The 24,213-nt window shown below is 30.5% G+C and overlaps 2 protein-coding genes across 3 annotated transcripts in view; one reads left to right on the plus strand and one right to left on the minus strand.

Annotated features, from left to right (window-relative positions):
• Nucleotides 1-62: 62 nt before the first annotated feature.
• LOC129921250 (kinesin-related protein 4) lies at nt 63-20,411 on the plus strand. 2 transcript variants are annotated; one of them, XM_056002985.1, is made up of 13 exons: nt 63-376; nt 438-560; nt 613-724; nt 3,888-4,122; nt 4,186-4,505; nt 4,565-4,706; nt 4,772-5,232; nt 5,329-5,544; nt 11,703-17,433; nt 17,510-17,764; nt 17,828-17,984; nt 19,600-20,069; nt 20,137-20,411. In XM_056002985.1, exons 1-13 carry the CDS (start codon nt 247-249, stop codon nt 20,263-20,265), a joined length of 8,481 nt encoding a protein of 2,826 aa, XP_055858960.1. In that variant the 5' UTR covers nt 63-246; the 3' UTR covers nt 20,266-20,411. The 2 variants fall into 2 exon arrangements, with proteins under 2 accessions (XP_055858960.1, XP_055858961.1); XM_056002986.1 differs by lacking the exon at nt 5,329-5,544.
• A 526-nt stretch (nt 20,412-20,937) lies between these two features.
• The window catches only part of LOC129921251 (E3 ubiquitin-protein ligase MIB2), a 28,165-nt gene continuing 24,889 nt past the window's right edge, over nt 20,938-24,213 (minus strand). Inside the window, exon 10 of the mRNA XM_056002987.1 lies at nt 20,938-22,672. The gene's annotated coding sequence lies outside the window, so the exon portion shown is untranslated. The remainder of the gene's footprint in view (nt 22,673-24,213) is intronic.

Genomic DNA, 24,213 nt, shown 5'->3' on the forward strand with positions numbered 1-24,213 from the left:
AACAACGAGTAGCCGAGTCACACATCTGTCATGTCATTCGTTACTTTTGACTTGCGCGTTTTCAAAATAACTGTTTGTTGCAAATTTGATTTTTTGTTTAAAAAACTTTTTTTAGTTTTTATAAATGTACATAATTGCATGCTATTTACGAATAAAAGCAAATAAATGTTTCATATTTTTATCATTGCATAATTATTATTAAATAATCTATAATTTACACATCATACGTCTATAAATAAAAAAAGCATGGCTGCAAGCAACATCCAAGTTGCTATTAAAGTTCGTCCAATTGAACCCAACCAAGCCAGCAAATGGGAAGTTGCTGGAAATTCAATAAAACTTGTCGATGGAGGTGGCCCTGAGCCTTTTTATTTTGGTAAAAATAATTTAAATAAGTAAATAGTTGACGTAGAAATTACCACCTACTCATTTTATAGATCATATATTCGATCAAGATGCAAGCAATCAAGTCATCTTCGATACGATTGCTAAACAAATTGTGGCTGCTGGTGTCAAGGGTTTTAACGGGACCATCTTTGCCTATGGACAGACTTCATCTGGTGCGTCTTGTGTCTAATATTGAATACAAAAATATATGAATACTTTTTTTAGGAAAAACTTATACAATGATGGGCGATGAACAAAATCCAGGTGTCATGGTTTTAGCTGCAAAGAAAATCTTCAGAGAAATAGAGCATTCTACCGACTGGCAATTCTTATTGAGGTAATCTCAGAGTTCTTTAATTATTGTCATTATTTTACAAAGTTAAGTAAAGAATTTCTCGGCATGTTGCCATCTTTCATGATAAATATTTGTTTTAGATAAATGTTAGTCAAAGATTTGTACTTAACTTTAGAGTTATAAGCAGGGATAGGATCTTGTGGACCTAAAAACTTAGAAAAATTCAAAATAAAACTCCGAAAAAGGCATTTATTGAGAGAAAGAATGAAATATAAGAATTCATTGTAGTAATTTCTAACAACCATGAGTTTTTCTTTTAAGAGTGCTTTAAAGGAGCTAAAAGATGTCTCTACATCTGTAGAGACAAGTGGAGCCAAATAAAAGCACTCGACATCACCCACTGCAACATTCGCCGGGAGCTCTAGATTTGTGTCCCCATTCATTTCTCAATTTATTTGTTCAACTCTCTCGAGTCAATTGTTTGTGAAGAAAACTGATTTGTTGAGAAACAACATCTTTTGTGACTGCCCCTTTCCCAGCTTCCAAATCTCTCTTGATTTTGTCCAAAATATGGAGAACTTCTCCAATCGTATTTTCTTGATTAAAAATAAATTTTAAAAATGTTGGAGCTTTCTAGGTTCATTTTACATTTCCAAATATATAATGACTGGACTGTAGGTAGATCTTTTCACTCGAATTCGTTAGTGTGGGGTAATTAGTGAATCCTTAATATAGATACATATATTGAGTTTGTAATATACTGAGTAAGTTTCCTATTTGTTTGTATAAGGCATTACTTTAAAGACGCTGAAAAGATAAAAAAAAACATAGGAAAAGGCAAAAAAAGGCAATAACAAGAGAAAAGGCAAAAAGGCAATAACGAAAGAAAAGGCAAAATAAAATACATATATTTGGCACGAGGGGGACGTGAAACGTGTTTGTTTTTAATCTATAATGTCGTACGACTAAGCAAGAAAAAAAGGCAAATTCCACAACATCCTATCCCTGGTTATAAGATTCTTCTTCCTTTTTTCTGGGCTGTTATGATCTCGATGTCGAGGGAAATCTCCCACGTAGGTATATGCTTCACACTTGTAATCCGCCTGTGGGGTTCGATGGGTTAATCTCAATTCCGTTTCTAAGGCCAAGTGAGGTTGAGGTTTTTGCATTTGCTTTGTTTGTAGGCCTACCTTACTAATTTACTTGGCTTTGTATTGGAACGTTATATGATATAATGCTTTTTTGACGGGGTCCTGAGGATGTTTCCTTTGTACATAGCAATACCAGAGTCGTTCGGGTTCTATTTTTTAAGAGATGGTATTTTAGATTTCCACGGATTATCGTTCTTCTAATTCAATAAAGATTAGTTACTTCTTTTTTTTTTGTAATTTTTTGTAATTTTTCTTCATAACTCTGGACAAACAACATCGGTGTACTGTGATTTCGAATTTTTCGGTGACTCCAGCTAGACATCATACTTGTCCATACGTTTCTAGAGGGCCACCCATATCAGAACTTTAATTATGATATGCAAATCCTCCTAGGAACTTTGGATTACATATTTGGTTGACTTACCTGCGACAAATGATCTACATGGTGTGTGACATCAACTTAATCAAACGGAAATTATAGATAGGATCAATATACATAAAATTCCCACCTTTGATTAGGGATGTGATCACCTCATATAAGCTTGCAATCAATAATTATGAGCCAATATTCTGATAACTCCTACTTTTTTCCATAACTCTGAGAGTATTTGGGTCTGAACTATGAACCAACAACTTTTTCCTTTTTTGAGTATTTTACCACCTCACTAGCGTCTTAGACTATAACGTCGGATACTTCCCCTTGGAATTTTTTTCATTTAAAAAGTCCCTCACAATACTGTCACCATCTATGAAGAAGATTTATAAGAGTAAAATTTAATTTTGATTTAAAATTTAGAAACCAAGGATCCCCAACATTTTCATCAACTTAATTGTTGTTGCAAAGTAAAGCAAAAAGAAAGCAATAACGCAAGTTTAATCTTACTTGAAGTACTACTACTTTATTTACATTTCTGTACTGTGAATTTTGCAAATCAATGCGTTAGAGATAATAAATAGGGTGCTCTATCAGAGATTAGGGGAACCCCTAGTTCTATACTTTATAGTATAGTTTTTATACTCGGCTATGAGGACCTTGTTCCACAATAGCTTTTTCTATCAAAAGAATCAGCGACTAGAAAAAGTTATTACTATGGATAAATTCAGGGCTGTTGTAAGTCCAAAGTGTTCAAGTGCAATTTTTATAATTTAGAGATATAAACAATAGAAAACATAATTTGTAACTACAGGAAAGCGTAAGAAAATAAATAAAAAAGCAAACAAAGGAAATAATTTTGTAAAAAGGGTCCAAGTGCCTCTATGCAATTTATAAAAAATACCCTTTTAAGCGAAAGCACTTTGGCACTTAGACTCTACAGCAACTTTATTTGTGTATATCTAAAGTTTTAGAAGAAATAGCCATTTGAATCCTTTTGGATATTATAAGGCTTGGCACTAAGATTGTATTTTAATAAAAATATTGAATTTAGATTTTTTGGCACAAAGACCATTTAGACTTACAACCCTTCAATTGTTTAGCTTACATCTGTGTATAGGTGAACAAATTCGCTGACCATGATTCTGATTTTGTTTCGAGTAGTTAAAACTCTAGCTACATTATAACCCTATCGAGATGTTTATCATTGCTCCTATATTCACCTTGTTAATACTGCTTATATTTTAAAATATTTCGTAAAAAAATCAGACTTGATTCCTGACGTTGTAATATTTACGACTGCCCTAGAAGTCTCATAACTACCCAGATAGTGTTAAACTTCTCAATGGATTTTCTCTAGATTACTTAATAATATTAGTTTCAACTTATTTATAATTTTATTTGCTTTTGTTTACATTTAAAAAAATCACCTCTGCATTTTGTTGTAGAGAAACACCATGTTTTAGCGATATTTGCAATGTTTTTCGGCACTAAGACCATCATCCATCTGTGTTGTGCAAATGAATTGGCCGGCATCAACGCACACCACCTGAACTTAAGTTATTTTAAGAACCTTAGATTATTCAGATCAACTAAAGTTCATGAGGACTTCCTTGAACCGGGCCATTTTCTAATCAAATGAGTTCCATTGAATAATCCTATTTTTTTTTTTACATTTCAGAGTTAGCTATATAGAAATCTACAATGAAAAAATCCATGATCTTCTAAACAAAAACAATACAGATCTTAAAATTCATGAAACCTCAAATGGTGAAGTAGCAGTCAATTGCAGTGAAAATATTATAACATGTGAACAAGATTTGCTCGTGTACTTGCGTGAAGGAAGCAAACAAAGGAGAATAGGTGAAACGCATATGAATGAACGTTCCAGTCGATCGCATGCTATTTTTCGAATTGTAAGCTTTTCTCATAAATCAGTTTTCATCTTTTTATAATGATTCTATTTTCATTTTTTGCAGATTATAGAATCTCGAAAAATTGATCAAACCGATGAAGATTCTGTACAAATAAGTATTTTGAATCTTGTCGATTTAGCTGGTTCTGAGAGAGCCGATCAAACAGGAGCCACAGGTTCTCGTTTGAAAGAAGGTGGTCACATTAATAAAAGTTTACTTTTTCTCAGTCGAGTAATAAAACAACTTGCTGAAGCTAAATATGTCTCATATCGTGATTCGAAACTAACAAGGATATTACAAGCCTCGTTGGGTGGTAATGCTTTAACTGCCATCATTTGTACTATCAATCCTACGGCTGTAGAAGAAACATTGTCCACTCTGAGGTAACAGTTTCAATTAAAAAAATGTTGATTAAAAGCTTATATTTGCTTTTCTATTTCAGTTTTGCAAATCGCGCCAAAGTGGTGAAGAATAAGCCACAAGTAAATGAAGTGGTTTCAGATTCTGCAATGATGAAGAGACTTGTTAAAAAAATTGATGCATTAACTACTGAACTTGAAGTAGAAAAGACGAAGAATAGTCAGGTAAAATGATTGAACTTATAAGCATTCAAAGAAAATGTAATTAAAACAAAAATATGTTTTTCCAGATCAAAGTTACACAATTACAGAAACTTCTCAATGATGAAATACACAAAATCATTAACAGCAATTCTTTGTGTTCGCTGAAAGCATCGAACAGAAATCGTCGAAGGACATGGTGTCCGTCATCGATGATTCCTACTTTAGCTGAAGAAACTACGACAAAAACCGAAACATGTATTCCCCCATTGCCATTTGCAGCTCAGGCACCAACAAAATTGCAATTACCCAAGTCTGGATTTAATTTTACGCCACACATTACAGTCCGAGATGTTTACTATCAGGAAAAACTAAAAGAAATCGAATGTTCGCCAAGTATTGATGAAGAATTTATTCCAGGAGAAGATGTTTGTTTCGACGATGCATTAACTCCTCGAACATCGCCAAACAAATTAGGTTTCCAAACACCAAAAAATTCCGATTTCCAATTAAGAACAAGTCTTACACCAAAACTTACTGAAAAACAAAGGTAAGTACAAGAAAAAAGAATTTAGGATAAAATATTTTTTTCCTTTCTTTGTTGTTTATTTTTTCTTGCAAATTTGAAAAACGAATGTTTTTTTAGTTTGCTTAAAGTCGAACAGGAACTTAAGGAACTCGAAACATTTACCAATTTGGAAAACAAATTAAATGTAGAACATGACACTTATAATACATTAAAATATAAATTGGAAAATGCTGAACGCATCATTGCTGGCTATGAAAAGGAACGTGAAAGCTTTGCGTTCATTAAAGTTGAACATTTAGAAGCTCAGACGAATTTAGCCATTTGTCAAAAGAGGTGAGAAATAAAATTAAATTTGCCAAAGAAAAAAATGTAGTTGGAATTTGCATGTATTAAAATTATTAAGTGACACTTCAGTGGATTAGACTACAATTTAGTGTTAGGAAATCAAATGTTGTAAATATTTAGTAGACAATTTAGTTAATTTGATTCCCAATGTAGTGTGTTGTGTCTCCGTATGTCAAAACACATGTGTTCATAATCAATGTCATTATTGTTTCCAACCAAATTGTATTTTCAATTTAAATCATCAAATATCGCTTTTGTTAACATGAACCTAGATACATAAGAAGAAAGTCAAATATCGTAAGCAGATTTTATTTTTGCTAAAATCAATGTAATAGAAAATCCGAAAATATTCTAAACTTTTTTGATAAACTGGAATGAAAATCGCAAATAAAGACAGAAAAATTTATTTTACCAGTCAGATCCAGAAATTTGCTCCTGATGAAATTACTTATCCCTTCTCATCTAGATGTTCAAAACTCTAGTACAATTCTCCAAGTGTTAAAATAACAACATTTCTATTAATTGATGTGTTGTTTCGCCGTCAATTAATATAAGCTTTTATTTATTAGTTTTATTAACTTTATCGTTAAGAAATCGCGAGCAAAATATTAACAATTCGTTTTCGCTTTCTAAAATCAACAATGATCGGGAAAAATTTATTCTTGAAAGTTTATGGTTTTATAAACTTTAAATCGAAATTAAAAACTTTGTTGTAATTGGTATATTTTCTCTAAACTATATAAGATAACTCTTGAAACTCAATCATCTATTCAAGTTTTGTGTTTGAATTTCAAAGTTAGAATTTTCTGAAAGAATTTCGGCTTGGAAATTTAAATATTATGTTTCAAATAAACATACAGACAAGTGTTCTCATTTTTTAGATATTTTGTAGTTTGTTTTCTTTTTTAAAGTTGAAAATTGAATTGTTTTATGGGTTTTTTGATAGAACACATTCTTCGTTGTGGCTCAAGATATTCCCCAGTTCCATAGCATATTAGAAAAAAAGAAATTATCGTCAGGTTTTGAATTTTCTTAGCATGATATGTGCTGAAATGTATTATGTTGGTAAGGTTTATCTTTCATTGCAATTCATTGTGTAATGTAACCATAAACAGACAAGATATGTTTTGATTAATAAATTAACATTGTAAAATTAAAAAAAATCATCTTCCTCTTAACCGGACAGCTTCCACAACCGGACAAAAAATCGGGGATCATGAGTGTCCGCTTATAGGAGATTTCACTGTATATACTAAATTTCTAAAAATTAAGCATAACCAAAAGATTTGCGTTCGATGATTCTCAATGTTATCCTTTAAATATTTGGAATCCTTTATTTTTGGAATTCCCTTTTAAGATTTAGATAAAAAAAAGTATTTTTAAAACTCGTTTTTACCAATATCAATAATGAAACATCTTTAAAGTTTTTATGACAGGAAGTAAACACTACTCTTTCAAAACATAAAAACCAGCATTTTGCTCTTTTGGATACTTAACATCACGTAGTTCTAATTATTCAATTTTTTTTAAACTAGAAAATTGCCTCAAGGTATCCAAAAAAGGAGATGCGTCAATTTGAGTTAAACCACTGTATAAGGTTAAGATTTAGCATTGCCGCGGTTTAAAAAACCGCAACCTAAATGCACTTGATTTTTCTATCAAAATCGTTATAGACGTCATGCAAAACACTTAACTATCAAGTTTAAAGGAAGTCGCTTATGAAGTTTGAAATGCATCTCGAATTACAGATAGCTTCAGACGAAATACAAATTGTATATCCTTCGTACACCTTTTAAAAATGTAATAAACTTCAATTATTTTTGTTCCGACGCAATTGTGATTTCTTTTTTAATATTGACGCAAATACTTACTCAATAACTATGCTCTTTATTCTTTTCTCTCCATCATTTTTCTTAAAATAAGTAAAAACTAGAAAATAATTCATAGATGTTCTTTGTTCTTTCAAAATTATCTATTCATTCAACATCATCTGTTTTTTTTTTTTTATCAGAACGTTTTTCTTCTTTCTTTTTCCTTATTCTAAAAAGAATTACTATCTGCCTTCCCTTCATTTTAATAGTTTTATTACATGTCTAAAATTCTTATTAACTATGATTCCACCTTTATACTATTGATCACTAATTATCTTCTAAATACGTAAACCTCACCTTAGGATCGTAATTACCAAACCATATTATTTGCCCTATTACAATTGCGTCACTTTCTCTTAACTCTGAATAAAATTTGAATAGAATCAAAATAAATCTAAAGTCAAAACATTTTTACAATTAATGTGCATTGCCTTTTCGGGTACACAACCAAACATATGGTTTAGAGAGAAAATTGAAAAAACACATTTTCCAAGCACAGTCTGTTTGCAAATAGATGCAAAATAGAATCAAAGCAAAATAACTAATGATCGCATTTGGAGTGTGTTGATCAGAATCTTTCAGCCAGAATGATATACGCGTTGTTTTATTTTATTCCCTTTAGCCAGAATGGTACGTGCTGTACTATATTTATTTCCAGAAGTGTGTAGCATGTTAGCGCTTCTGATTTGATGCAAGACATCATCTCATTTTGGATACACGAAGAAATGCTTACGACAAAAACAAAACTTCTCTCTGTCCATCTATTACCGACTGCAGTTATTTATAAATTCGAATACATATTTAGTAAACAAATACATTCTGACATTGTGTTGTGCTGTGCGCTGCGATTCATAAACCAGAACCACACAAAGTCTATATATTTTTGTCATTTACAACACATTTTCTTGACAATTGCATTTTAATTGTTTACCTTCATCAAAATTCCATAAAAAACATTTTTAACTTTTTGCGTCTGAATCTGAAATTGAAACCAAAATAAAAAAGCAGCAAACCAGGTAACAACTTTCTTTACTCGTCTCTTGCATTCTCCAAGATTCTCATGTTCACATGAGGAAAAAAGCACCAAATGACAAGCACAAAGTAAAATCGCTTGTTAAATAAGCGAATAGGTTCCCCATAAGAAAATACCTTCCCAAACGTCAGGCGGAATTTCTCAACAGATGATGATGTATATTTTTGGCAAACTTAGTAGTTGTCAAACCACAATCTAATGATAAACAACACTTATAAGAAACACGCTAGCTTTGATTGCTCGTCGTCGTTCGTTGATAAGATTTTTTTTTTTAAAAGTAAGATACAAAAAAACAACAACAAAGTTATCTATTTGATATAAATTTTATTATTTACTTTCCATATAAGAGAATGTACATAGATAGTGTGCAAAGAAGCAGACGTGTGTAGTAATTTTCAATTCGTGTATACAAAAAATATAAGTAATGGACGAGAACGTGTGTATCAAAGAATTCCAGAGAGTATTTTAAGTGTGGACTATTAATTGGATTGCTTTTTCTTTTTTTTTTACTTGTCTTTCTTCGTCTTTAATATTTTTTTTGTGCATATTTTACCGGGCATTGAGAAGAAGAATCTAGTCAAGCAAGAATGAGTTTTTGAATAAATTTTTGGGAAAGAATCATTTGTAATGAGTTTCCCTTAACGCATATACTCGTACTTACTCGAACCAGAAGAAAAGAAATCCATAAACAGAATGTGCTGCAGTTTTACTACTTTACACCCACGTAAGTGGTTGTGTTTTGATGATGTTTTTTTTTTTTTTCATTGTTTTGTTGTTGTTGTTGTAGTATGGTTCAAGTGCATACACCTAGAATGCGCATTATTTTTTTTTTTTTAATTCATCAACTGACCTACATTGATTATATTATTATTATTATTTTAATTATAATTAAACAAATGATTTCGAAAACAGATTCCATTTTACAGAATTGTTAGAACTTGTGACTTGTGACCATCTGAAAAAAATTATGATAAACTTACTTGTCGGCTAATTGGTTTAAAATATTTGTTGTATTTTTTTTTCTTATTTATCTGGGTTTTCCAATCAGAAATATGATGTGAATGATGTGAATAATAATAATTATATTAGGGGAGCCCTAGGTAAATTTAATCTTTTGAAGTAGAATTTGTGTTAAAATTTAAATGTTTTTTTGTGTCCCATTCCTATAAAAATTTCCATAGTACACAGCACTGAATCTTTGTAGAATTTAAAATAAAATGAAGTTAAACAAACTAAAGATATATATTTTAAATAGAAGGTGCCGACAAGCATTGTACAAACGATTTATTAGAGCTCGATAAAAGATTTCATAAATTAGGTCAAGAAAATACTGTTTTTCTCCAACTCATGTTATTTTTTTTTTAATATTCCACTCTAAAATCGACATTTTTGTATGTAAATAAGTTTCTTTATCTTAATAAATCTTAATCTTAACAAACAGAGATTGAATAACTCTGATGCCGGATCCTTTAAAACCTTAAATCCACATACTACTCCGGGTTAACTATGCACTAAAAATTCTGACAAATAATGAAAATGTGACAAATAATAATATTCATTATGATTGCAATACCTCGAAAAGTTTCAGTAACCTTATCCATCTGACAATTCGTGTATATGTAGGTATAGTAATTGTGATTTTACTGAAGTTTTATTTATGTTGGGCAAATGAATAACACTGGTTTACAAGGGTTTTGTTGCCGAAACAAAAATATACTTTTCTGAAGGTTTTCGGTGTGCTGAACTCAAATCTGAAGTCAGAAAAAACTAATCAGCTCCCGTTTTTAAAATATTACCGTTAAAAAATGCTGTACCTCGGACCTTAACCTTCAGAAAAGTATATTTTTGTTTCAGCAACAACAAAAAAAAGATTAATTTTGTTAACCAGTGTAATCAAAGATATTATCCTCTAATCTCGAAGACAATCATTTTAAAAAATATAAACGAAAATTGGGAATATTTCATTCAGCAATCGAGGTCAAATTTTTGGGTAATTTATTTGCGCAATTCAGCTATAAATTTTCAGCTGCAGATTTGGCGCAATTTCATCATCTTAAAACTACATAATGTATCTTAAAGCTAGACAAAAATTCATAAAAACTAGCCTCCTTATCAATTACTTACAACTAACTTACTGGCCCTATACAGGCTTAATTCTTAATTCTAATGCCTTTCGCCCTTATAACTATTTTAATATCTGCTTTGGGCTTGACACTATGGCATTGTTTTTTGTTTTTAAATTTATTCTGGGCTATTACTTACCTGTTGTCAAATGTTTGATCAATTTCAAAATGATTAAATTGCATTTGTGTTCAAATCTTTACCAAAAATTCAAGTAGATATGATAGAATACAACATCTGATGTAGTTCTTTTCAATAAAGGTAGTAAGGGATGCAATCATGAATTAATTCAGATGTTTTCAAAGGCTACTTAAAGAAAATTTCGTTGTCTCGAGCGGACACCAGTAAAACGCATTCTCCTTGAAAGCAAATGGGTGCTTAAAATGCTTAACTACACCTACCTTTCACTTGTAGAAACTACGAAAAGACACAAAAACTGATTCCTGGCATGTATTCATTTTTTGAAATACTTATTTTTCAGAACGATTTCGGAAAAATTCTTTGAAATTAATAAAAATAAAAAATGTTGTTAACGGAACCATCTTTATGATTTATAAGTGGTATGTGTACGTGAAATATTTGGATTTCCAAACCATCTATGAAATGGTTTAATTAATTTTTAATTTTGTTTATCATTAAGTTTTAACTATTATAGTACGTGCAATTTCGTCCAACCTTTAATTGTGCCCTTGATTATGAAAGTGGACTAAGTCACTCCTAAAAATGCCATCAAATCTAGCCTAAAAATAATTATTATTTAAGGGGTAAAGTTTATTTAAAAGCGAAATTGCAGTAAATAAACTTCTTTATTGCTCCTTCAATGATTTCATAAAAGAAATACAATAAAATCGTTATAAGAAAATTATTTTGTAAGTTTTTCTTTAAACAATGCAAAAAGTGACTTAGTCCACTTTCATAATCATGGGCACAATTTAAAGTGTAACTTCTTTCTTTGCTCCCTCCCTCATGTTGATTCATGAATAGTTCCTCTTTGGCCTTTTTTATTTTATTTGCAGACTAGTTTTGTATTCCAAATATTGTTTGCTAGTGTTATCTATTCGTTTAAGACCTCAAATTCCCACTTTTAATGCAAACAATTAATAAAAAAATTTAAATTTCAGGTGCCAAGAACTTGAATCGAAAGTCAAAGACTTGGAAGAATCATCTGATCGAAGTTTAACCCGAATTAATCGGTATGAAAAAGAAGTCACCGACTTGAAGGATAAAATCAATCAACTTGAGATGGAAAATCGTACAGCAGTCGGTTTAGAGTTTGAATTTCAGCAGCACAAAAATAAATCCAAACGCAGAGAAACCGAATTATTAGAAGCTTTAGAAGAGAAACGTAAAGAAATTAGTAAACTCGAAAGATCTCTACAAACTGTGACAAATGATATGCTTAACAATTCTAAAGAAGAAATTCAACAAATATCAAGAAGTTTGAATGAAACTGAAGGCACATGTACAAATTGTAAAGATTTCCAACGACTACTAGCATCGAAACAGCAATTAATTGAAGACTTTGAAAAGGCCAATTTAGATAATCAAACTTTGCATGCAAATATTGAAAAGATTACCGCTGACGCTGAATCGGCAAAACTTAAGGCTGATTATTTAGAAACTGAGAATTCAAGTCTAAAAAAAGATATTGAAAACCTAACATCACTTCACGGCACAGTAGAAACTATACAAGAACAAATTGGAGTTCTTCAATTGGAAAAATGCAAATTAGAATCTGTTAAAATTGAATTTGAGGTTATGTCAAAAGAAACTGCCAATAAAATCGCTGAAAAGATCAATATAACTCAAGAAATCCAAAACCTCAACACCCAGAGAGACAATCTTGCAGCTGAATGCAGTAAACTTCAAGCTGAAATTGCTTCAACTACCTGTACTAAGGAAGAGTTAGAAAAAATTCGCACCGAAAACGAATCACTTAACTTGGAACTTCAAAAAATCAAAACAAAACTTGAAACTACCGAACAGGAACACATTAATCTTATGGCCGAAAATCAAAGCAAATCAGATAGTTTTAAAAAGCTCAATATGGAAGTTATAGCAGCACGAAATCAGCTTCAAGCCCTTCAAGGCGAATACGTTGACATACAGAATAAATATGAGCACATTCAAGCTGAATGTAATAAACATGAAGGAACTATCGGTGAAATCCAATTTGAATACGAATCAATACAAAACAAATACCAATCCTTGCAGAAGGAGTATGAAAAACTAGAAAATGATTCCGTCCAATCTTTTGCCGACTGTGATCGGGTTCAAACCCAGAATGAGAATCTTGAGACTGAAATACGCGAGTTGAAAATAAAAGTTGAAGAAGCTCAACGTAAACTTATGGAGAATGATAGCCTTCAATTAGAACTGGAATCTTTAAAATCCGAAATGAATCGTCTTCAAGGAGAATATCAAAACAATGTGACAACCAGCAAAGACACAGATGAGGTGTCTAACTTGAAAGCCGAAAATGCCAAGATCAAGGAGGAGTTCAATAGTTTGCAATTACGTTTCAATGAAATGCAAAAGGAATATGACGACATATCTACTCAACTTGTCGACAACTTTGCTGACTATGAAACTCTTCAAGCTGAAATGGAAAGTCTTCAAGCTGAATTTGATCGTTTTAAGAGCTCAGCAGCGATTGAAAATCCATCTGAAGACTTTGAATCCATTAAAAAGAAATCTGAGAAATTAGAAGCTGACAATAATGAACTTCTCAAAGAAAATGCTGAATGGAAGAACACTGTCATGTCGATGACAAAGTCTATGAGTGAAAAATGTGACGAATCCGAGCAATTAGTTGCCCAACTGCAAGAAGTCAAAAATGAATCAATCCGAAGTGATTCACCCCGGAGGTCCTTGGAAGATTGCATGCAATTCATTCACATGGCAAATTCCTTTTTAGAAATTGAAGTTGCCCTCGGCAACGGAGAGACCAAGATTTTCAAATCAATAGGCTTTAATAAGTGTTTACACGGTACAAGACTGATTATTGGCAACATAACCGATATAACCCAAGGAACATTCAATGAACTTCGTGGTGCAATTCAATTTGCAATATCCACTGATATTCACAAACTTAGCAATGAAATTTTCGATTCACTTGAAATGGAAAAACATACTGCTAGCCCGAATAGCTGTGATTCTCTAGAAGTTCCATGCAGTCGACCACATGACGAGGCTCAATTTAATGAGTTGTTGGAAGAAAAATCCAAACTTTTTGAAAGTGTTCGTGAATTGCAAGAAACTGTTTCAATATTAAAATTAGGAACTATTGAACTTGCCAATACACGAAAGGAATTGGAAGATACACAAATTCTGGTGGAGCAATTAAATAGTGAAAAATTACATCTTAGTGCCATTTGTGAAGAAAACAAATGTAAAATTAGCGAACTAAGTGAAATTATTTCTCGTGCTGAAAGTGATAATATGAAATTAATTGCCGATTGTGAAGAGCTTAAGAAAACTGTTGAATCTGAGGGAACAATGGAAAATGTTTCACGTGAAAGTTATGAAGAACTTAAGCAGCAGCTTGAGGAAATGAGTAGAAAAGTCCAAGACAATGAGTGTGTTAATTGTGCTGATTTGAGGGAACAAATTTCGGATTTGAAGGCGATGTCTTCTTCAAATGGAGCAACTTTTGAAGATTTAAAAGAATCAAAATGCACCAATTGTGAAGAGTATCTAAGTAAAATTTCAAAACTTGAAGCATTTGTGGGAGAAAAATTCGCCTCAGTTCCAGAAACCAATGGTGTTCAACCTCATGACAAAGAATCGGCAAATGAAACAATCAATGAACATGTTGCCATGAATGGTGGTGAATTGGAAGAACACAACGGCTCAATAGATGAAGATAAAACACTTAAATATGAGAAAGAAATTGCCAATTTAATGGAAGAGTTAAAAACTGAGAAATCAAAATACCAAGAAGTTCAAAACCAAATCAATGATTTGCGAATCAAATTCGAAGAACAAAATCAAGAATCTGGCAAGTCTACTACAAATCAAATTGAAGACATAAATTCAAGGTTTACAAAACTCCAAGTTGAATATGATGAATTGTTGAGTTTTGAAAGAATGAAATCAACAGAATTGGAAGAATCCACTTTGCGATTGGATACTTTAACCAAGGAATGTAAACATCTTCAAGAAACTGTTGCTGGTTTAAAAGAATCTCTCACATTGATTGAGGATGAACGAAATAATATTTTGCATGAGAAGAAGTCCTTTGAAGAAATTAACAATGATCTCAATGAAAAAATTAAAACTTTAGAAAAAGATGCTGTTGTTACTTTGGAAGAGAAGAATTTGGCATTGGAAAAATCTTCAATACTTGAGAAAGAAAAGGAAGAAATTGTTGAAGAATGTAAGAATCTGAAGAAACTTATTGAAGATCATACATCTAATCTGGAAAATAAGGATCAGGAGGGTGAAGACTATGAGAAACTTAAAGAAGAACTGGAACAAAATACAAAAGAAAAGACTATCCTTCAAGAAAAGTTTGACAGCCTGAATGATGAGTTGATTAAAATATCTGCAGAAAAACAACATCTTCAAAATGAATTTGAAAATCTTAAAGAACAGCAAGAGAGTCTCAAAGAAATTCACACAAAAGAGCGACAAATGCTTCAAGAGAAAGCGTCTTCTTTGAGCAAACAAATCGACGAATTGACTGATGATAAAAAACAACTAGAATCAACTATTGAAAAAGAAAAAGCACACTCCAAATTCCTTTTCAATTTGGGTAAAACTGCTGACGAACAATTGAATTTAGAAATTTCCAAAGCTCGTAACTCAAATAGCTGCTTGATGCAAGAGATCAATGAATTGAAGGAAAAACTTGAATCTACAGAAAATAACCTTACAGTCGCCTTGGAAAAACTTAACTCGGAAAAAGATCAAATAAAAGATGACCTCACCAGCAGCAATAATATGTTGCTTGAAAAGGTTTCGGAGCTAGAGTGTACTTGTAATCTTCTAAAACAAGAATTAGCTGATGCAAAAGAAAGTCTTGTGACTGAAGTAGGTCTTAAGGAAGCTTTAGAAATTGAATTCAAAGTGAAGGAGGATTTACTGGCTGAGTTGTCGAATACAAATAGTTTACTATCAACAAAGTGCTCTGAACTAGAAGAGAAATGTATAGTTTTAGAAAAACAAATAGGAGAAACACAACAAATAGTCTCGGATCGAAAACATCAATTAGAGTCTTCACAAAAAGAATGTTCACAAAAAGAGGAAGTAATCTCGGATCTTTCCACTAAAAATGAGAACTTGGTCACAAAAATTACATTATTGGAAGAAAAACTTGCAACACTTGAACAGGAATTCGAGAAATCCAAAGAAGATCTCTCAGAACAATCTTCCAAAAAGGACGATTTAATAACACAACTTTCAAATGATAACAGTTCCTTGGCTGCGAAAAGCTCTGAGTTTGAAAACAAACTAACAGCTCTGAAGAATCAATTTGACGAATCTAAACGTGATCTTTCCGAAGATGTTCGTATGAAAATGGAAGAATCTTTGAAAAAAGAAGAGCTTATTGCAGAACTTACACTCAAAAATAGTTCCTTAGCTGCTAAAAGCTCTGAGTTTGAAGGCAAATTATTGATTTTAGAGAAGCAATTCGAGGAATATAAACGTGAACTTTCTGAAGACATTCGACTTAAAGTTGAGGAATCTTCAAAGAAAGACGAGATAATCAAGGAACTCACTACAAAGGCTACAAAAAGTTCTGAGTTGGAGTGCCAGCTGTCGATTTTGGAGAAATCAAAACAAGATCTTTCGGAAGATGTCCGGATAAAAATAGAAGAATTGTCCAAAAAAGATGACCTCATTAAAGAACTTTCAATTAAAAATAGTTCCTTAGCTAACAATAGCACAGAATTGGAAGAAAAACTATCGCTTTTGGAAGAGCAATTTGAGGAATCTAAACATTTGAGAGAAGTCGCTGAAAAGAACAAACTTGATTTGTCGGAAGACATTCGAATTAAAATTGAGGAATCGTCTAAAAAAGATGAGGTGATTGCGGAACTATCAATAGAAAACAATTCCTTAACTACCAAGAGTTCTGATTTGGAAGAAAAACTAACATTTTTAGAGAAACAATTTGAGGATTCCAAACGTTGTTTGGCAACTGAAGTACATTTAAAAGAAGTTCTTGAAAAAGCCAACACTGAACGAGATGATTTAATTGTACAACTAACAAACAACAATAATTCCCTTGTAACAAAAAGTTCTGAGCTAGAGGAAAAACTTGCAATCCTCGGTAATCAATTTGAAGAATCTAAACGTCACTTCTCCTCCGAAGTAAATAGATTAAATAAAATTTTAGCTGAAACAAATGCCTCAAGCACTGCTCAAAGTTCCAAAATTGATGATTTAATGCAAAAAATAAAATCATTTGAAAATGAAATACAAATTGCTCAACAAACTACACAAGAAAGAGATTCACTTTTACAAAAAATCGATCAATTCCAAGAAGATTATGATTCGTTAGCACTTAAGAATGCCAATTTAGAAATGACAAAGTCTACATTTGAAGCTGAATTAAATTCAGCTCGTGAAGTTGTTGTTGAAAATACAAATTTAATTAAAAAAATCAATGAATTGCAAAATTCATTAAAAGAAATTCAATTAAAATGTGATTCATTGAAATCATCCAATGCAGAATTGGAATTGGCAAATAAAACCCTAACGAATGAATTAAAAGTTGCAATTCAGCAGGCTGAAGAATGTAATAGACTGAGGAGTGAGATATTAACACTTCAAGAAGAAGTCACAAATGAGAAGAAACTCAAATCACAATTCAATAATGAGCTTTTAAATAATTTAAAAGAATGGGTGAGATTATTTACCAAATTTATATTTAAATATCCAATTTAACTGTTTTTTTTTTTTTCTTATTTTGTTTTCACAGGAATCTAAAGAAGCCTTGTTTTCCAACCAGATATCACAACTTCAAACTGATATAAGTAAATTAGCTTTAGAAAAAGAAAGTATCCAAATGGAATTTGAGGAATTAGTGAAAAGTAGTTCTGATAAAATTGTTCAGCTTGAACAGCAAGTTCAATCATTGCAAAAGGATCAATGTATGAACACATCGAAATCATCTATTTCACCAAAAAAAGAAAAAGGAATGGAACATTGGATGAGTGAAAATCATCAGTTAAAAGTATATATTTTTTTTAAATTTTGGTTTAAGAAAAAATTATAAAAAAAATTGAAACTATTTTAGATTAAAAATATGAGTTTAATGGACAAACTTGATTCAAACCAGAAATCATCACCCAACGAAGAGAGGAAAAATCGCAGACTTAGTACACACGATGAGAGAAGAATGAACTCGTTTTGGGATACCAATCGAGATGTATCTACGATGACTGATCCTACAAGTAAGCATAAAATCAATATCTGAATATATAAAAACCAATAGATTCAGTCCCTAGGACTCGCTTTAAGACGCCAATTATAGTGGTCATCCAAACTAGATATCCTATTAAAAAAAATTTTTAGCTCAATTGTTCAAGAGATTCCAAGTAAATAAATTGCTTTCATATTAATTCATATGAAATCTCTCGAACAACTCAAACACTTTGATCAGTGGGTTTGCCTTTTCTTAACCCTCCTGTCTCGATAAAGAGACGATCCAAGTTGAAATAAACGTTCAACAATTTAAGAAACTTCGTGGGAAAAAAATTTCCTTAGAAATTATCCTGCGTGGCATTCCGTAATTTTTGAAATGATGATCGACATGATTCACACAACTTGAGAATCTTCAAAAATATTTGAAATGTTGCCTGATTCATTATATCCTAAGAATAAAAGTTTTTCCAATTTAAAAGTTTTGTCAGCCTTGGTGACAAGGTTATTGCCTTTTACTTTTGTTGGTCTAGGCTCGTATCCCAAGTTGAAATGAAAATGTTTTGCTGTGCAAAAAATATGCAACTGTTTTTGTATGAAAGGAGGTGTTGTATGGCCTGTAATTTTTTTAGATGATTGTCAAATGCATGAATTAAAATTGTGGTTGTATTCTTAACAAGTTTTAATAACTTAACACTTTCGTTTGAACTAAATAACGATTGTTTTCCAATAAAGGTGCGACTTTGTTCGTTGTTCCAACGTGTTTTTTGACGTACAAAGTTTTTATTTTTGACAAAAAGTGGACATGTGCCATTTTTCCCCTGGACCCTTCATATGTTTGCACAGCACTGTATGTAGACTAAAAATTAATTAAATTTGTCAAAAAATCGCGTATTTAAAATTTCCTAACAAAATTAAATTCATTCAGAATAGGCCTGAATTTAAGTCTTAATTTTTTTCATTTTAAACTTTTCTTATTTGCAATAACATTTTTTAATGAAGGAAATATTAAATTTGCATTTAAGATTATTTGTTCCAAAAAATATTTTTTTTTATTGAATTTGCACTGAAAGAAGAAAAATTCCTAAAAACTTCAGTTAAATCGAACATAAATTGCATCTAAGAACGAATAAATGCTCCAAAAACGAGGCCTATTTATAGCTTCCGTTTTCGCGATATCTTTTTGACGATTATTGACTTACAGAAAGCAAGATTTCAATCGTCAAAACGATTCTTCGTCTGTCGATAATAATCAAATTGAGAAATGACCCCTCGGAAATAAAATTTAACATCTCTGCTTATTATAAATTATGAGGTCAATTGTTCCCCTATAGATCACTCACAGCACAAAATGTGCATATTTGATCTGCATAAGTCACGTATAGAACTTCCATTAAAAAAATGAATAAACAACAACTTGGTGCTAACATACACAAGTTGTTGTTGTTCATTCAAAACCTTAAAAACGATTTGATTTTCATATAAAGTCTTCTGTTTTAGTGGTAAAGCTTTTGCAATCATGCTTACCAAATCTTTCTTACTAATGAGAATCTATGCATATTTTAGTCTTTTAAACTGAACACTAGTTTTATGGTAACACAATGATTTTTTAAATGTATATAAATTTTCTTTTTCTTTAATGTCAAGATACTGAATGCAGTTGCTCCGAAATGAATGAGAAACTTAACGAATTAAAACAGAGACTACTTATCCGTGATAGTCAAGTGAATACACTTCAAATGGAAATCAAAAATCATCCTCTTAAAACAGAGAATGCAACACTAAAAAAACTTCTCATGGAAGAAGAATCCAAGCAACAGGAAATGAGGAAAGAAATTAAAAAATACAAGAGCCTTATCGTCAATAGAACCAACGAAAGCAGACATTGTGCCAAATGTGCTGAGCTGGAAAAGAAGATATTCGTTGATAGTTGCATTCAGACAAATGACAGCGACGAATCAGAATGCTATCGTAAATTACTCAGCAAATATGAAGATTTGAAAATGATTTGTCGCGTAAGACACACAAAAATCAGAGAATTGGAAGATGCCCTGTCGAAGGGAAAAGAAAATGCAAATAATGATAATATTTCATCACTTCATAATCAGCAATACAGAGTGAGTAGCAAAATAATTTCCCCTAAATAATTTTAGTTTTTAATTATTTTATTTTTTTTCATTTTAGCAAAAATACGAGCAATTAAAGAAAGAATTAAATTTAGTCCAAAAAAAGTACGAAGAAGCAAAAATATTATGCAATATGAGGTATGAACAAATACAAACACTTTCCAACCAGCAATCGACAAACAGTTAGAAGTCCTTCATTTCATCAACGTTGAAAACAATTCAAAATACTTAATTTACATTATTGTCTCAATTTATATAAATAATATATTAATTTTAATTTTTTTTGTTTGTATTAAATATATTTGTACAGTATTACCACTACTTTAGAAAATACTCTTGGGATAGTTAACTATTTATTTTTTAGGGGGAAAAGAAACTTATTTTTTTGTGTTTCGAAAGAACAAGTCACTAAGTTTAACAAAAAAAAAAAAAAAAATACAAGTTTATTCACAAAAGTTAAATAAAGTCTGTTTATTTCTAAATAAAAAAAGTTTTTTTTTGTTTGAATACATATTGCAGGGGAAGAACAATAGTGCATAAAGAAGACAAATCTTTAATAAAAAATATATTTTCCAAAAAGTTGCTAGATAGTTCCAAAAAAAAAAAACACGCACGTTCTCAAATTTAAAGGGTTGTCACGGAAATCTTTATTCACTATAAGCCACATTTTTTTTAATCAACGATACAAAATTTTTACGTTCAATTTGTAGATAAAAGGAAATGTTCCTCATACGCCACAGTGAGCTGTTCTGAGCTTTTTTTTAAGACGCCACAGTGAGCTGTTCTGAGCTTTTTTTTAAGACGAAAATGAAGGCGAAGAAAAAATTTTGATTGCTGTGTTTTTTTTGGAACTGAGTACTAAGGTTAGTAAAAAGTTTTTTATTAACCCTTCAACCCTGAGTCGCAAACGGCAAACCGAAATGTCAAATACCCACATTCGTTTATTTTTCCATGCGACTCGCGAGTCATAATATTGCCTTAAAATTGGAGAACGAAAATCGTTTAAAATTAAAAACAACAATTTTTATACATTAATAAATACTTTTTTTTTATTCCAAAATTATTTATGTTTATATAATCATAATGGTTCTTATTTTTGATCAGTTTTAATTTTTAACAGTCAAAAAACACTACATAAAAATATAATAATATCCCTTAAAATCTACACAACTTATAAAACGAAAAAAAAAAAAAATTAAAATAAAATCAACAAAATGAAAACAACTTAATATTTATGAAATTAATTATTATTTTAAATAAACATGATTTTTTTTACAATATTTCTTTTGTTTTTATGTTCGGAGAAGAGGTTTACTGCAATAACTGACATTAATTTACTTAACATAATATTAACTTAAACATAAAATAAATGATTTAATATCTTTTTAGTTTGAAAGTTTTCTTATAATGTTAACAAATAAAAAAAAAACAAATCGATGTTATGTGGTTAATTATTATAAATTGTATTTTTAACATAATTGGTCAAGTATTAAGTATTTATTTTTCTTCCTATTTGGCTGTTTTTTGTTTTATTGTATATGAATATGTATGGTTAATGTGCGCTGAATTAAATAATAGCGGTTGTTAAAAATAAATGATAAATTAAGTTTATTTTTTTACTATGATTCCATTTGATTAAAAGTTTTTTTATCCTACAATTTTAAACCTTTGTTTAGTTGACCTTACTACAAAAAATTTAAATAATTAAAAAAACAAAATTAATTCTATTTTAAAATTTTCCGGTTTTTAAAAAAACATTCACTCGAGTAAAGTCAACTTTAAATTTAAAATGTATATTGTTGACTAAGAACCAACTGCAATTTCTGCATGTAAGTGATTGCAAATAAAATTATTGGTATTTTTTAAAGCTCAAAGACAAGGCAACAAGTAAACCCTCTTAAGCCAAGGCTTTCGGTGTAAGAATATGAAGAACTGTTTTTTTTTTCTTTTTATTAACAATTGAAAGATCTATTCAAAAATATCCATTTTTTGCAATCATTTGACACCCACAGAATTGGTGTGTTCTTAGCGTATTTCATGTTTGGTTTTCTCTATCTGCCGAGTTTAGGATAATGAAAGTTATTTAAATATAATTTATATTTGTTTAATGATTTAATACCCAATTACACATAGTTTTTCAAATATTTCTTATATACACAATTCACAATTAAACAAATGCATAGTTAAAAAAAATATTTAGTTTTTAAAAAAATATCATTAAGTTTAAGTTTTTTTTTTTAGTTACCAAGAAAAGATTTCACAACAAAGTTTAAAACAAAAAATTCAATGAAGATCGGTCTTCTTTTCACATTGATTTATATTCTTTTAAAAAAATAAAAGAACAATTTGTTTGGGAGATAGTATTGTATGTATATTACTTTTCCACATGTCAGCCTTTATTTTTTTTTTTTTCATTTCATAACTCACAAATATTAAATTTAACCATTTATCTAAAAAAAAAAAAAACGAAACAAATGCTGTGAATATTTTTCTTATACTCGTACATTAGATTAAAGAAAGCATTACATTTTATTTACATTAAAACATCGAACAGAATACTGACCGCTTTGCAAGATAGTTGCTTCTAGAAGAACCTGGAAGATAAAAAAAAATAAATAATGATTACTTTAAGATATGCAAGATATTTTATAGCGAGGTGATTATATCGCACCCTCAGTGCAAAAGAGCGTTAAGTCAAAAAATGACATTTTTGAGATAATGATGAGGAAATGTTGCTTTTTAAATTATCTTTCTTTTGAAGGGCTTGTTGTTAACGTAAACGAAAAATTCGAAAGATTATGACTGTTTTTATCCAATTCCCACTATATTAACTCTTTCCTAATTTAAACAATTTAAAAAAATAAATTTATTAAAACTACAAAATAAACATAATGGTTCTTGTAATAGAGCTTTGACATTATGGAAATTGCTGTCCCATGGAAAGTTATAGGGGAAATTCAATATAAGTTCAAGTTGTTATAGGGGAAAGTTTAGAGTCAGTATGTATTTTGCGGAAGCGTTTTCTCGAAATGAACTTTTTTGAGTTCTCGCTCTTTTGCACTGAGGGTGCGATATAGCTTTAATAAACAGTTCTTTCTCTTGAAAATTAAAATGTAATCCCTCTCAAGAAGAGTAAGCCAACCCTGATAAGAGTAAGTTATTATTTCTTCATTTAAGCGAAAAAGAGTAAAAACATTTCTGTAAAACGAACTACATCAACTGGACTTGCTCATCTGTGAATGAACAAATAAATACTACAAATACTACCAGACACCGACAAAATCGAACAAATCGACAAAGACCATGTGTATGGGGTAGGCGCATATAATGCAAAAAAAAAAAAAAATACGAAATTTATATTGGTAGGATCAAACGATAAGACGTCCAAAAAAATGCTTTTTTATCGCTTGGAAAACTTATGGGTCATTGTAAAAAATCTCTTGACCTTGTGAAAAATAAAGAAGATTTGTGGAACAAATATAAAAAAGATTGGTATGCTACTCCGCAAAACTTGTCGAATCAATGCCAGAAGAGTCCATGTATGATACAAATCAAGGGTTATAGCACAAAATAACTTTTAGTTAAGAAAATCTCCAAAAATACAAACAAATAAGGTCCTACTGTTCTGTACATAAATACATAGTATATAAATTTTTAAATTAACACATAAAATTCTTTCTTCAAATAAAGAAAACAAATCTTAAAATGAAATTAACCTCCAAAAAAAGTATGCATTTTTTTTATAAAGGTGCATTAAAAAAAAAAAAAAAACAAAATTCAACAACGTTAAAGCCGTTTTAAAAAAAAAAACTTTTTTTTAAACAATAATAATTTGAAAAAAAAAGTTTTAAAATAAAGTTGCTATGCCATTTTGAAGTAATTATTAATCAACACCTAAACTAAAATTTCAAAAAAATTCAATGTCCAGTTTTCGAAAACTCGATTTAGAAAAACTTTTTTAAAAATCCAAAAAATATTTTTTTCAAAATTTTATTTTTGTTTTATATACCGCACCCCCGGTGGAACAACGACGTAAGTGCAAATTTTGAATTTTCTGAGTTAAGTATGCCATAGTTTCAAGAAAAGGTATTTCCTTCCGATGAAACAAAGACCCAATTGAAAATGTTCTATTTGT

Source organism: Episyrphus balteatus, chromosome 1 (assembly GCF_945859705.1).
Source record: "Episyrphus balteatus chromosome 1, idEpiBalt1.1, whole genome shotgun sequence".
Lineage (NCBI taxonomy): Eukaryota > Metazoa > Arthropoda > Insecta > Diptera > Syrphidae > Episyrphus > Episyrphus balteatus.